General features: G+C 43.5%; 1 protein-coding gene across 11 annotated transcripts in view; it reads right to left on the reverse strand.

Annotated features, from left to right (window-relative positions):
- Positions 1-294: 294 nt before the first annotated feature.
- Positions 295-16,329, reverse strand: part of NAXD (NAD(P)HX dehydratase) — an 84,569-nt gene continuing 68,534 nt past the window's right edge. For all 11 annotated transcript variants that reach the window (XR_012654993.1, XM_075061497.1, XM_075061496.1 and 8 more), the window contains 2 exons: positions 13,995-14,115; positions 295-2,668 (listed from right to left, as the gene is read on the reverse strand). Coding sequence is in view for 10 of the 11 variants with exons in the window: in XM_075061497.1 (XP_074917598.1) it covers positions 2,518-2,668; positions 13,995-14,115 (272 nt within the window). In the remaining variant the exon portion in view is untranslated. The remainder of the gene's footprint in view (positions 2,669-13,994; positions 14,116-16,329) is intronic.

Genomic DNA, 16,329 nt, shown 5'->3' on the forward strand with positions numbered 1-16,329 from the left:
TCTGTGGCAGTCCTATCATGCAATGAAGTCATCCAGGAAGCTCATCTTGAGCCAGGGCTTCCAGGCTTCCTGGTGCACAGCTGGGAGCCCCAGAACAAAACCAAATTTAGAAATTTCTAGTGATCTCACATTTCAACCAGCTCTACACGATACTGTTCATATAAAAATTGCTATCAGTTGTTATCAACTCTGTCAGTAATAGAAGTGAATGGGTACGGAGTCTAAACCATCGTCAGCTAAAAGTCTCTTCAGCTACTGTGTGACTAAGCCACTGCAGATAAAGTACACACGACAGTTTTATTTGCTATAGTTTTATTTCCTATGGAAAGAAACTTGCTACATTTCCAGAATCTTTTAAAATTAACTTGTAACAATTTGTATACAATGGTGAATAACAAAGCTACTTTTGTGTATAGTTCAAACAAAGGCAAATTGAAATTTATACTGACCTCTGATATCAAGCAATTTTGTTAAAAAAAAAAAAACAAAAAAACCCACAAGGTCTTATTTGATTTGGCTTTACCTACAAATGTAATTTAGAAATAATACTTCTTACATACCAAATACAAAAACCTCATTTTAAAATCAATTCAACAACTGTTCTAAAACTGTTTAACTGTTTGATTTTAGGAATTAGCGTTCAAAAGTCATTCCAAGGGGAGAAAACAATAGTTTCTGTTCCCCAGGAAAGCAGACAGTTTACAAACCAGTGCTTTGGTAAAACACTGAAGTTTTTTCGTAGGAGTAAACAACTGCTCTAATTTTAAAAGTCTTTAGAACCCCAACAGAATAAAATGAGCAAACTTATAAAAACCTATTTTAAAAATAGGTTACCAGTTTAGGAAGAAAAGCAAAAATGCATTGGGGGTGAGGTAGTAGTCACAGTGCATCCAAAAATATGACTGATAAGGGCCAGGGCTACTCAGAACAGCCTTTCTGATTAAATGTGTTCACTGAAGGAAGTTATTACAAGATGTGAAAGTGCAATCTGACTAATACATAGGGTACTAAACTCCATTCTAGAAATAGGCCACTGGAAAAATGGTTTAAATGAATATGTAACATCTAATAATCACCATAGTAGCTAGTTTACAAAATAAGTCCCTATGCTCTAATGAATATGCACACTGAGCTAGATTGCAGGCTAAACCATAGGGCAGTACATTGGTACTTACTGAAACTTCAAGAAATGTACTTCTGACCCCCCCACCCCATAAATTAGTTTTACCCTAGTATTCAACCGTATGTCCAGAAGTTTAAGAAAACCAGACTGCACAAATCTCTCAACTTCTGATTTCTTCCTGCCTGCCATCTACTCAACCAGCAAGACACACGTGGAACTGCTGACCTGTCCTCCTTGACACTAAAGTGCTGCCTCTGTTAAATGATAATCCAGCAAAAGCCTTTAAAAACCTTGCTACTGCCAAGGCTTGACCCCCCCCGCCCCCGCCGCTATTTTTCTATCCTCTGGGCCCAGTACAGTCTCCTAGTGGACTAATTGTATTTGACTGCCTGCATGGCACTAACGTCGTATAATTAAGTGCAGCTTTCTGGCTCCTCAATTATTATTTATGATGGCAATAAATAGCCACATATGCATACATATAGTAATGCGCTCAGAGCTCTACTCCAGCAGTTTGAGTTATAACTTGTTCTGAGCTGGCATAAAAGCACTCAACCTTCTACCACCACTGACATTTTTGACCATTTAAATATCATTAGTTCCTCACCACACCTAGTACCTTTTCTTCAGATGATAACATTTCACATTGTGTTCCATATTCAGTTTTAGTCTAGAGCAGTAGATGGAATATACAGTAAATTATTTCAGCTAAAAATAATTCCTACCTTTCATGCCAACACTTCTAGAGTAAATCCTTACTTTAAGGGGGTCCCCCCGCCCCCCCGCAGCTTTTTAAAACGAGAGCCTCTGAAAAATGAAGAGCAAGAATTTCAAAATCAGATATTGCTGCCTCAGTGTCTAAGAATGGGCAAAGGCAACCAATTACATTCAAAATTGAAAGCAACTCCCAAGCTTTCCCCTTCCAAAGAGGCAAAAAGATTAATGAAAAATGAAGTGCAGTAGCTAATTCTAGATACAGAGTCTAATAACAAAATCATGACAACCTTGGTGCAAGCCAAGGAATTCCGTTCAGCTGGTGGAAGAATTTTACTTTCTTCTTAAGTATCAAGTGCATTTTTGCAGTTCACACACGCTTTAGTTATTGCTCAGTAACTATGAAAAAAGAACAGAGGAATACTTTCACTTAGTTTTATTATATTATATAACAGATCTGCAACTACAGCATATTTCAGCCAAAACATTTTTTGTATTCCAAACTCTTAAAAAACTATCTACATTAATCATTTTTTCTATTTAAAAAAAAAAAAATCTACCTAGGATACCAATGCTGCTACAGCACTTGAAAGGGGGTATTACTTATGTATATTCTACTGTAAATGTAATTACTGTTGTAGCCATTGTTCTTCCTTTCCTTCCACTCTGCTGCTTTGGCTTCAGGTTTCAAAAAGTTTGTTAAAAGCTGTTCCAACTTCTGAAACCATATCAGATGTAGTCATTGAACGTCCATATTTTTGAAAGGCCTGGTTGTTACATTGCCTTGTAAGAGAACAAGCACCAAATGCAGCCACTAGAAAAGGATTTTGACTAAAGGAAAAAGGAAAAAAATATGTTAATTTTCTTTAAACACTTACACAGGGGAACCTTGCACAATCCCAAAAAGTAGTGGTTTATCAAGATGGAGGGTTGCAGTAAAAATTAAATTCAGCTGCAATACACTGCTGTCTTATTACTGAATTTAGTATTACCATAATTTATATGCATGAATGATTTCTGTTATGAATTCTGAGATTCTTCAGTGCTTCCATGTATCTTCTTGATGCCTGCATTTTCTATAGCTGTAAGAGTTTCTCAGTGTTAGAGTGAAGCACATTTATCCTTATTTACCACCTTATACTGGTTCTTACGTCTCCGTATTACAGACCCTCATTAGGCTAGAAATCCCATTGTGAAAGTTTCTCCCCCGCCCCCAGTGATATAGTACTCAATTATATGAAAAGTAATATTAGGACAGAAGGCCAAGATAAAAACAGACTTGCTTTAGTGTAATGGGGGAATGCTTAAGTCCATTCCTATCTTGTATCTGTGTATGATATTTCTCTTTCCTGATGGGGGAGGTGGGAAGGTTTTACATTTGTTAGGATGAAATCTCTCCTCCTCCAAGTGCTTGCTCATGTCCATTCCAAAGTAGGAGAGTGGTCGCCCTGAGCAGAGCAGCCAGAAAGTTTTTCCCTTAGTGACATCTGTCGGGTTAGTTCTGATGCCACCTGGAGTCATGTGCTCATAGCACTGGCATAAAGGGGCCTGCCACCCCTTCAATTCCTTCTTACCACCCATGCCAGTCATTGAAACTTCAGCTCATCCTTGCAAGTACCTCTCTCAGTACAATTGTTTTATTGCCTGTACATAGTTATTTGTAGTGGTTAAGTTTCAGTTAGTCTGTTAGTAAGTTAGTTAGATTAGTGGACCATGCTTCGTGTGGTTAGCCCTCCCCCGGCACTGGGGCATGCCTCAGTCCCTGAGGTTTAAGCTGTGTGTGTCATGCCATAAGCTGATGCTGGTTAGTGACCCCCATTCTAGCTGCCTCAAGTGTGTGCGGGAGGCCCACCTGCAGGAACGCTGCAGGATCTGTAAGGGGTTCAGGACCTGCACTAAGTCACAGGGACACCAGGCTTAAGCTCTTCCTCATGGAGGTGGTACTTCATCCTCCCCCAGAGCCAAGGCAGGCCAACTTGGCATCGAGTACTTTGGCCTCAGTAAGAGGCACACCAGCTTCTTTTAGACAGATGCAATGCTGTTCTGCTCTGGTGCCAAGTAAAGACGTTCCTTGGGCTTCTTGGTATTCCCAGCCCCAGCAGTCATCCCTGCTGCCAAAGTGGACTAGTCCTGCAAGGGACTCTTGGCACCGCTCTCCTCGGCCGGTGCCGAGAAAGCAGCAGAAGAAAACTGACCGGGGGTGATCCCCAACACAGAATATGACCCGTGCCGGGCCGCTCGGAGATACCTGCTGTACAGTGGGTGCTGTTGACTCCAGCCCCAGGAAGGGCTCCGTTGAGTCTGGCACCTTTGAACTCTCCAAGGAGAGAGAGCTCTTGGACAACTGCCCTGGTGTTACCATCCACGCCAGAGGCAGCAAGAGAGGAGCCGTCACTCCCAATACCACTGTCCTCACCATTTGGGAGTTGTCAGTGGCGGCACAAGAGGCAAGAGCTCCCATGGCACTGAGACCTCAGGTGCCATCAAAAGGGAAAGAGGCCACAATGGCACAACACCAGTCTCCTCCCTCCCAGCATTGCTCAACCAGCATGAGTGAGCACTGCTTCACCTTGGTCACCAGGAAGCATCTCCTTGGAGTTGGACTCACAGGCGGCAGACACCTCTCTCAGGAGCTGACACTGCTCTGGTCTGCGTTACCCGATGGCTGACATGAGCTAGGGCATTCCACCGGTGGCCTGGCCCCCAGCGCAGTGCCAGATGCCTCTACCCCCACCATCACTTCCCTTGAAATAGGAACCAGGTTCTGGTGCTGAATTTCAAGATCTGGCACCGCGAGACCCATCTGGTGCCAAGGGGGAGGAACAATACCCCTTGCCTATACAGGCTTCCTCTTCCTCTCCTGAGAAGGTAGTGGCGGGAACAAATATAGCACCCATCCAGGACGATTATAGGGAGCACCAAGAGTGCCTCAAAAGGGTAGCTCAAAACCCAGGGATCCAGGTACAGGAGATTACAGAGTCCTGTGTCCCGGTGGACATTCTTGGGGCATTAGGTCCATCAGGAGTAGTTTTGCCCTCGAATGAGACCGATAAAGGCCTTATGGCAGACCCCAGAGTCCCTGCAACCAACAGCAAAAAGGAGGGAGAAGGAGTACTTTGTTCCAGCCAAGGGCTTTGAATTCCTCTACAACCATCCTCCACCAGGATCACTGGTGGTATCAGCACCCAACAAGCAAGAATGGCAAGGTCAGCAAGGTCCAACTCCCAAGGCCAAAGATGCCAAAAAATCAGACCTTTTTGGCAGAGAGGTCTGTTCAACTGCTAGCCTCCAGCCCAGGATTGCAAACCAGCAAGCGCTCCTGAGCCATTATGATTTTAATTCTTGGAACTACACCTCCACCCTGCTATAACGCTGTCCTCGGGAGCCAAACAATCTTACCGCATTATATCGAACTTGCTTTGATCCACTGGAGTGCGCAGCCTCCCACCCCGAGCACTGCTTTACCGCGTTATATCCAAATTCACATTATATCGGGTGGCATTATATCGGGGTAGAGATGTATATGGCAAAATTCAAGGAACTATTGTCAGAGGAGTCCAGGAATGAATTATCAGCCCTATTTGAGGAGGGAAAATTAGTGGCAAGGGCATCCTTATAGGCAGGCTTGAACGCAGTGGACTCTGCAACCAGACTCATGTCTTTGGCTGTGATTATGAGGAGAAGCTCTTGGTTTCAGTCCTTGGGCTTACCCTATAAAGTGCATAAGACCTTACAACATCTCCCCATTGAGGGTACATTGCTCTTCTCGGAGCAGATGCCAAACTGCACAGCCTGATGGACTCAAGAGCCACCCTGAAGTCCCTAGGGCTACGTACACCGGATCCAGCTAGGAAGCACTATAAGCCCCAACTGGTTGCTTGCTTCCATCTGCCACAGTCATGACAAGACAACAGTAACCTCTGCACCTTCCCTTACAAGAGGAGACCTCCACCTCAGTCCTCATCTGCTTCCATGCCTGCCCCCATCCCAAGCAATCGATAAGGTCTAAGCAGGCCTTTTGATGGGACGCTCAGGGACGACATACCAGGACAATATATGGATCTCATTTCCCCCATTTTTGTGGACCAGTTATCCCACTTCTATCGAGTGTAGGTCTGCACTACCTTGGATCGGTAGGTGCTATGCATGATAGCATGGGGATACACCCTTCAGTTTAGTTGTTCCCCTCTTTTCCATTCCCACCCTCCATCCCTCCTTCAGGGACCCTTCTCATGAGCAACCCCTGAAAGTAGGAGCAGTGGAGGACGTTCCACTGGAATTAAGGGGCTGAGGGTTCTACTCCCATTATATCCTAATCTTGAAAGCCAACAGTGGTCTCAGACTGATTATGGACCTGTGACACCTCAACAGATTCATGAAGATGATGAAGTTTTGTATTGTCTCCTTTGCCTCCATCATCCCTTCCCTGGATGGAACTGGTATGTTGCCCTCGATTTGAAGGATGCTTATTTTCACAATTCAGTCTTTCAGGGTCATAGAAGGTTCCTCAGATTCATCGTGAACCACGTGCGCTACCACTTTGCTGTGCTTCCATTCGACTTGTCAGTTGCCCCTCAGGTGTTCACGAACTGCATGGCAGTTGTCACAGACTTCTTCAGAAGACAGGGGGTTCAGGTCTACCCTTTGCTCCATGACTGACTGACCAGCGTTAGACCAAGGCCCAGTTGGAATCAAATGTAAATTTAATACAGTCAACTTTCCAGGACTTAGGTCTGTTGATAAATATGCAGAAGTCTACTCTCTCCATCCAGTTCTGAAGACAGAATTCATTGGGGTGATCCTCAGTTTGGTTCAGGCCAGAGCCTTCCTCCTGGAAACCTGGTTCTAAGCAACTGAGGTCCTCAGAGAGAGCCTCAGAAATCATCCCAGCACTACTGCAAGAAACTGCCTAAAACTCCTAGGACATATGGCATTACGCATCTATGTGGTGCAGCATGCGAGATTATGGCTCAGACCTCTTCAGGCTTGGCTGGCACTGGTATACATGCTAGGCTGACACTACCTGTAGACAGGGTTGTCACAATTCCCTCTTTGGTGATCGCCACCCTTTGGTGCTTGGACCCTCAGGCAGTACGTGCAGGAATCCCATTCTTGGAGACCTCATCCATCAATGTCTCTCATCACAGACACCTCAACAATGGGATGTGACGGGGGGAAGGGGACTCCCTCAGAACTCAGGGAGCTCAGAGCAGTTCACCTAGCCTGCCAAGTGTTCCAACCCCACCTGGAGCACAAGTGCATGTCAGTTCTTACAGATAACACAACAATGTTTTACATAAACATGCAGGGTGGAGCACTCTCCTCTCTCCTGTGACAGAAAGCTCTTCACTTGTGGGAATTCTGCATAGCTCACTTGATCCACCTCGAAGCCTTCTATCCCCCAGGGATGCAAAACAAGCTAGCAGATCACCTCAAAAGATCCTTCTCCAACCACCACAAGTGCTCCATCCATCCAGATGTTGTGAAAGGCATTTTCCAAAAGGGGGGGGATTCTCCAGACAGATCTGTTCATGACTAAGCACAAATGGAAGTTTCTTCAGTTCTGCCTGTCCCTGAGTCAAAGCCTGGTGTCACTCACAGACATCTTTCTTCACCCTTGGATGGATCATCTCTTTTACACCTTCCCTCCCATCCCTCTCATACACAAGGTTCTGCTGAAGGTCAGAAGGGACAAGAAGCATCTTGTCCTGATAGCCCAGGCCTGGCCACATCAGCACTGGTTCACCCTCCTCTTAGACCTCTTGGTAGAAACACCAATCTGCCTGCCTCCGTTTCCAGACCTGACCTCCCAGGACCACCTTCATCATCTGAACCTGGAGTCCCTTCATCTCATGTCCTGGAAGCTCCAGGGATGAATCCCACAGAAATAGTTTGCTCTGGGCCAGTTTGCAAGGTGCTTTAGGGAGCAGAACACTGTCCACTAGAGCAGTGGTTCCCAAACTTTAACAGCCTGTGAACTCCTTTCACTAGCTCAAGTCTCGCAAACCCCCTTTTGAAAATGAATATTTCCAGGGATTTTCTCCTGTACCTGAGTATAAATTATAAAAGCAATGATCTTGGAAATACAAAATTTGTTTTTATGACATGCTTATAACACACTATTATTTATTGTTACAGTATTTTTATTACATTATGAAAATGGCAACACTCGTCCAAGATCTCACTTTTCCAAGATCTCACTCAAAAAAGAGTTCCTCCTACACAAGCATTCAGGTCTTGAGCAGTCCAGGCAAACAGCACATGTTACAGAAAAGCTTAAATTTGTTCTTCATAATGTTTTTAAAATTAAATAGGTATCTAGTATTGTTTTTAAAATTATCAAAAAATATTCACTTCCCTTTTTATTTCTTATAAGGAGTCAAAGTTTAAATCTCAGTGTGATAGATATGCTTGCTTTGATCTGCTTAGCTCTTGAAAGTCTAGGGGCTCCGGGCTGCTGGCCCCATGCTGCCCAGGGTCCCTAGGGAAGCTCTGTCCGCCATTAGGGAATTCCCCCTCCCGAGAAGCTCTGTAACATTTCGTGAACCCCCGTTTGGGAATCACTGCACTACAGCCACTTTTCTGGCAAAGTGGAAAAGATTTTCAGTCTGGTCCACACAGAAGGGTGTTTCACCTACACAGTCAACACTACCTTTGATTCTAGATTACTTGCTCCACTTGAAACAGCAAGGCCTAATGTTATCTATTAGGGTCCATCTAGCTGCAATCCCAGGTTTTCACCCATGGATGAATGGCCAATCTATCTTAAACTTTTTCTATAGTCATTTTCTTAAGAGCCTGGAGCAACTCTACCCCACGTATGGCAGCCACTCACTCCCTCAGACCTCAACTTTGTGTTGGCAAGGCTAATAGGACCTCCATTTGAACTGCTGGCAATGTGCCCTCTGCTGTTTTATTTATCCAGGAAGGTGGCCTTCCTGGTGGCCATTTACTTCTGCCAGAAGGGTCTCAGAGATCTGATCCCTTATTTCAGAACCATCTTATACGCTCCTCTTCAAGGACAAAGTTCAATTGCAGCCTGACCTTCCTTCCAAAGGTGGTCTCAATTCCATAATAACTGGAAAGACATATACTAATAGGGAGGAACAAACTCTACTCACTGGGTGTTAGATGTACGTTAGCCTTCTACATAGAAAGGACTAAACCTTTTTGAAGAATCAGTCCTGGTCTGGGTTACAATGAGCCAGAAAAGATCTATAGATTTCTGTAGCAAAGTAACAGTTCTGTGGTTCAACTAAAAGCAGAGGATAATTATATGAAACAGAACTTGAATTCAAGATTAAATGGAGCAGCACAGCCAAGTACTGTTCCCACTGAAATCCGCAACTAACCTATTGCTACTCCTCATCTTCTCCCCAGGAGTTAAAAGCCTTCCATAATTTTGCACACTCAGATGCTGCCCTCAGATCAACAAGAATCACTTTAGGAATCCTAAACTCAGAAACAGCTAAAGGTTAACACCAGTAGGAATCTAGTTTCTAAAGCTACTGCATATGCAGCTTATTGCATTAGCAAGCTCCAGAGAGGACTCCTTCCTATATGTGGTGGAGGAGGCTGCTCGATGCCCTCAACTAAGGCATCAAAACTGCCTCTTAGAGGGAGGTGCACAGTGGATAGTTGTAGAAACAGATGGACCTCTCTTCTGGAGTTTAGGTCATCTCCCAAAGGCTCCAGGATTTGGGGAAGGCATGATGGTATTGAAACAGCCTGGACAGCTGAGTGGTTTGAGATCTGCTAAAACATAAATTCCCAAAGACCAGAGTGTTGGAGTCCTTAGGCTGTGGAAAGAGGAGTCCAGATGCTCAATGAAAAGTTTGGGCCCTTCACTGGAAATGTTGTCTACAGTGTTCTGCTCCTTTCTCATGAGGTGAGAAGACTGAAACCAAGATGATGTTCTCATAATCACAGCCATGGTCATGGCTTTAGAGGCCGTGTTATCAGCATCTAGAGCAGCCTGCAGACAACTAACTGGCCTTCAGAAATGAGGGACAGAATTTGGTCTCTCTGGTCTTGTGGCAGGTGTTCAATAAAGTGTGTGAATTTTGAGTAATTGTTGAAATCCTATTTCATCATCAAGGCCTGATAGTTGGCAATTTGAAATTGAAGAGCAGATGATGAGTAGTATTTCCTGCCTACTAAGTTCAGTAGTTTTGACTCTTCAACCAGAGGAGGTCTAAAGCATATCTGACTGTTCCTTTTGCTGGCTATGTCCAACCTTAGGGAATTAGGGGTAAGATAGGAGAAAAGGTGCTCCATTCCCTTAGGTGGAATATTTTTTTTTTTTAAATCTGTCCACTTACAGGTGGGTAGAACTGTGGCAGGTGTTTGCCACAGAGTGAGAGCTGGAGATGATAATCTTTCCTTTGGGACTGATGTTAAAATACTCACTGAAGAGAGTGCTGGGACTCCTGGCCTTCTTTCAGGGGGATCAGTACAGAATTTGCCAGGCACTTCATGAGGTCCTAGAAGGCCCCACAGTCATCAGGATGTGATGGTGGCAGTGGCAATGCTGCCTCCTCTGGAGAATGAGGACCAGCTGGCTGAGGAAGCGAGACCTCTTCAATCTGTGGTTCTTGCTTCTCCTGTGTACCATTTAACACTGACTAAGTGTGTGGTACTGGAGATTGGTTTATCGGTACCTAAGGGTGATATGGTACTGCTGGGAGCTGAAGTTTCTTTTTGGATAACATCCTGAAGAACTGTCCTTCAAAGCGGCCCTGTGATTCCAGCAGGCACAGCATAGATGGGGAATTAGAGAGGGGGTCACCAAACATGATCACAGTGCCAAGACCTAGGTGGTTTGGTTAGTTCTGGGAGACGTTCTTCATTAAATGGGCTCATAGGAGCATCATGCTATGGTATAGAGGTTAGGGAGAACTAAGTGGGGGGCAGGCCTCACATATTGTTATCAGTACCAAAAGACTGGAGGCTCAACTGAGACTTAGCGTGCAGGTGCCAGGGCTGTACTGAGGAGGAGACTATGATAGACCTCTTTGAAATGAGGGACTCCAGTTCATCCAGAACTACGAGGTGCTCTGTGGAAAGGAATCTGGAAGGTGATGGAGGGCTATGATAGCCAGTGGCCAAAGCCAGGGTCAGGATTGGAGTGAATATTGGCCAGTAGCTGGTGAATGAAGTACTAATGAGTTCTCCGGATCTTCTCAGACCTCAGAGTTATGGTAAGATGATGATACTGGAGCATGTGGGGTAGGTGTGTGTTTTGCGATGCCAAGGTGTCAGATGGTACCAAAGACTATGGCGCCCTGAGGGTAGAGGGCTTGTCCATGTGGAATTTTTTATGCAGTACTGGTGTCTCAGTGGTATCCTTTGAGGTATGCGAGATCTCCTGATAAGTCTTTTGGGGTGAACCACCCCTCTTATTTGTTTCCCTGCTTGGGGAAGTATGCTTCTTTTTCCTGAAGGTCTTGGTGTCAAGGGCTGCTGATAAGGTTCCAGCAGACACAGGAGTGGCTCGAGATGTTGAGGCTGATGTACTGGGGCTGGGAAGGCAGCAGATTCATCTGGAGCTAGGAGAAGTTCAGTATAGTTTTCCTGTCTTTCCTGGACCCACCTTTGAACCCCAAGTAGACTGTGCACTTCAAGGAATGTGGGATTCACTCAAGCACATCAGGCAACTTGAGTGTCCATTGCTATAGGGAAAAAACCTTTGGCAGGTCTGACAGGGTTTAAACCCAGGGATTTTAGGCATAACCAACAGGATCTAGACACTAACTCCAACTTCTAAGGGATAAAACTATTCCCTCTCCCCTCCCCTCAGAGCACAACTGTGCTACAGTAGAAATAAACCCAATGAAATAAAACAAAACAAGTAAAGGTTTCACAGGGAAAAGGCAGGAAGCTGAAAAAAGCAGACACCAAGTTTCTCTGTCTTGAATTGCAGGTACTTAAGAAGGAGCTGAGTAGGTGCAGGGCCACACGAGGCACTGCTCTTCACTGGTGCGGACCCATGGACACTATTCTCCGGTTAAGAGTGCATGGGTCTGCACACATCCTATGGAGGAGCACCCACAGAGACATATACCCAAAGAACTAAGAGTTATCAAGAAACTTAAGAGTAAAATGGCTGAGCTGCTTCTAAAAATATGTAATCGTTAATATCAGCTACTATACTGGAAGGCTATGAGCAACTAATGGCTATTAGCCAGGATGGACAGGAATGGTGTCCCTAGCCTCTATTTGCCAGAAGCTGGGAATGAGCAACAGGGGATGGATCACTTAATGATTACCTGTTCTGTTCATTAGTTCTGGGGCACCTGGCATTGGCCACTGTCGGGAGACAGTGTACTGGGTTAGACAGATCTTTGGTCTGACCCAGCAGGGCCATTCTTATGTTCTTATATTCTAACTCAGGGGTCGGCAACCTTTCAGAAGTGCTGTGCCGAGTCTTCATTTATTCACTCTAATTTAAGGTTTTGCGTGCCAGTAATACATTTTAATGTTTTCAGAAGGTCTCTTTCTAAAAGTCTATATAACTAAACTATTATCATCTGTAATAGAAATAAGGTTTTTAAAAAGTTTAAAAAGCTTCACTTAAAATTAAATTAAAATGCAGAGCCCCCCGGACCGGCTCAGCTTGCGTGCCGCCTTTGGCATGCGTGCCATAGGTTGCCTACCCCTGTTCTAACTGCTAAAAAAAGAAAAAGGTACTAAGGGTGATGCTAGGATTTACAGACCCATGATTCTTACTTCAGTACCAGCAGAATAAGTAGCAATGATTATTAAAATTAGAATAAAAAACCACACCTAGATGAAAATGATAATGAGAATAAAGAACTGGGCATCACGGTGGACAGTTCACTGAAAAACATCTTGCATGCACACTAGTGGTCAAAAATAGCAAACAATACTAAGATGAATAAAGAATGTAATAGAAAAATAACTGATAATTTTATAATACTCTGAGTCAATGGTATCCCCTAACCCAAAATACTGTGTTCAGTCTTGATTACCTTATCTCAAAACAGATATAGTGAAAACAGAAGGGTTTTAAAGGGGGGAATGATGAAAATGGCTAGGAAGCATAAAGAAACTGCCACAAGGAGAGATTAAAAAGATCGAGACTCTTTAGGGAAGAGATATAATAAGGTGCATCATAAAAAAGTATAAAAAAATAACATTTAGTATAGAGAAAGTAAGTGGGATGATCCCATTTACACTCTCAATAAAAAAACGAGGGGACATGCAATTAAATTTAAAAAGGCAACATTTAAAACATAAAAAAGGAAATTCTTTTTTAACATGGTGCACAACCTGTGGAACTGATTGGCACAATACACCATTGAGGCCAAGAGTAGAACAGGATTCAAAAAAGGATTACATAACTATATGGCTAATGAGACCATCTCCCATTCCTAAAGGTACTGGAAAGACAGGGAAAGTTATTCCATAAATTGTGCACTTCAAGATTTTTTGTGATTTCCTTTGAAGCAGCGGTACTGGCTACAGAAAGGATATAGAACTATCTGGATCACTAGTCTGATCTGATAGGAATTATTAAATATTCTTAACAGCTGGCAATGATCTTTTATTTTAAAATGTTTTATTGTGAACCCAAATTACTTCTGAGATTTTGACATATGCAAATGAAATGTTTTTAAGTACCTGTAACTAGTTTAGTTGATTCTTCGGTTAGTCCATTAGCATTTTACAATTTATTTATACATTTATAATTTAAATGACAAATTACATTTGTTGAATTACCTGACTGAACCAACACACTCATCATCAATACACCACAGAGAGGAAACAAAATTATAGAATTTGTATATTGTTGAGATTTCACTGCTGTACAGCAACTGCCATTTATTTAATATTATGTTTGATATATATTCCGTCTATGAAAATCATATAAAAACATATGTTCTGGTAAATAAATATTCTTGGAAATCAATTCAGGTTTGTATTGCTTTTCTGCCTTGTGATCTTGAGCCATTCTCAGAGTCAAGAGACAGTCTGACTTCATCAAAATCAGAACTATTACAATGACTACTGCCTATTCTACAACGCAAAGTTTGTCAGGGTGATCTATCTCAGTGGGTTTCTTAATAGCATTTCTACAGGAGTTGCTGTGAAGAATATGGGCTCATATGAGATAAAAGAACTAATGAAATCATACCCATTAGTTTTTTCTGGTCCAGCAAGAAATGCCCAGTGTGCCAAGACTCCAAGAGAACCTGAAAGAAGGTCCCCTTGTCCACCACATCTTCGGCTGCTTCCTTCATGACTGCACACAAGTACTACAAAGAAACCAAAAATAAAGGGTTATGTATACTTACCCTCTATTTACGTGACATACTACCATGGCTGTGAGGGTTGAGGAGACACAGGAAATGCAAGGTATGCTAGAACATTTCTTCTCTGAGGAGAGACATTGTCAGGTTAGAATTTACTTTAAAGAAGACATCATCACCCATTTCTAAAAAAACATCTTTCAATGATTAAAAGCAAAATCATTTAAAAATAAAACTTTTTATCTAGTATGCAGTTTACTTTTTCCATTTCTCTCAACATGGAAAAAAGACTGTCTCTAGCCAATTTCACATGTAGGTTTTCATGCACTATTAATTATATTACTATAATGACCAGAAGCTTCAATCAGGGCTGGGTCTCCACTGTATGAGTCATTGTACAAACACAGAGCACAAAAAAGTCTCTCACCTGAAGAGTTTACAAATCCGATAAGTGATTTACAAAGATTTACACAGATGGAGTGGGGGAAAGAAATACAATTAGAAACCAATCAATCAACTAGTAGTGTTTGGGTTGTAAACACAGCTTGGAAATTTTTTATTTTTTTTAAATAAATCCTACATTGTGGGCAAAATTTGATCAACATATCCCTTTCAAAGGCCATAAATAATAATCAAAATACTAACATCTTATAATACCTGCATTAACTGTGCCAATAAAAGGGGGCAGGCAATTTTTAAAAAATTAACAAGATTAGGGCACAGAAGTTTTCTGGGTCTCTTAACACACTGTAAACTCTCAGGAGAAAGGACTGTGGATAAAATTTTTAAAAGCATCTAAAAGTAATTTAGGAGCCAAGGTCCCATTGAACATTAATGAGACTCAAGCACTTTGGAAAATGAGGCCACGTCTACACTACGGGATAATATCGAATTAGCTAAAATCAGTTTTATAAAACTGATATTATAAATTCGATTTCATGCGGCCACACTAGGCACAGTAATTCGGCGTTGTGCGTCCATGGTCCGAGGACTAACGCGATTTCTAACAGTCGGCATGGGCGCTCTCGTAGCTTCCCATAGTCCCGAGTCCCGCCCCTTGGAATCTGGTTGGATCATTATTGTACGTGGTGTCTGTAAATTCACAGTCATCCTTCCTTCCGGGAACACATTCAGCTGACATCCTTCGCGCGGCCGTTTTTCCTGGATTCCAGGCGAGCCCAATAGCATGCGCAACCATGGAGAGCCCGTTTTAGGTTTTTTTCACGGCACGCTGTACGTACGGAATGCCACGAGAGACCGTACTCCAGCTAACTCAGGGCATTCACGTTTGCGGTTGGCGAAGGATGATAGGCAAGAGGTAGGTGGGGCTACGTTCGCTGTACCGTCTACTGCGAAAAAACGCAATGAGAGACGTTATCTCCCCTCTTTACTTCCGATCCAGTACAAGATCCCTGGCTGACTTCTAAATGGGTCGGGTTGCGCAAAGCGCAACAACAAAATGTTGATGAACTCAACTGTGAGAGTCACCCACCCTATTGTTCTAAACATAAGCATCTCAAAAGGGCAATGCATAGAGGACAGTGTATCAGAGCACAGCTGCTCCTTTCATATCACAGTGCCTCCGCAACACCCCACCGTTGCTTCCCTACTGCCCCAGCCTTCCTGGCTACCAGCACAACCCCCCCATTGTATGAATTATCAAAGAAGCAGGAATAAGAAACAGAGACTGATTACGTGAGAAAAATAGGGAGCGCCTCCCGGAGCCTATAACACAACCAGCCATACGGAATCTTTCCTACACAGGAAAGGGAGGTCTATAAACTTCAGCCCCCAGTTCTAGATGAAGACAGTTACCCCCGTTCTGTACATCTACTGAGAACGGAAGTCTTCATTTTTACCAGGCCCCATCGCCGCCTCACCTGTAGCAGCCAGGAGCACTCATAGGCTGAGCGCGACGATATCATCATAATTTACTGTCTACACACCGATCGGAGGGAGGAGCGATAGCTCTTCGCTGCACAATCGCGTCTCCAGTCACATTCAGTACACATAGGTGACAGTGAAAGAAAGTCAGATGATTCCTTTCCCTTCTTCAGTGTGGTGGGGGGGGGAACTGAGGAGCTATTCCGGAACCACGCCAGAACATGTTGTTCTGAACCTATAGAACATCGAGAGCCAAGCAAGAATACAAAAATACTTTCAAAGAACGCTTGGACTGTGGATGAGGAGACATCAATTACCACCCTCATCCAGAGCGTC

This window comes from Chelonoidis abingdonii, chromosome 1 (genome assembly GCF_003597395.2).
Source record: "Chelonoidis abingdonii isolate Lonesome George chromosome 1, CheloAbing_2.0, whole genome shotgun sequence".
Taxonomy (NCBI): domain Eukaryota; kingdom Metazoa; phylum Chordata; order Testudines; family Testudinidae; genus Chelonoidis; species Chelonoidis abingdonii.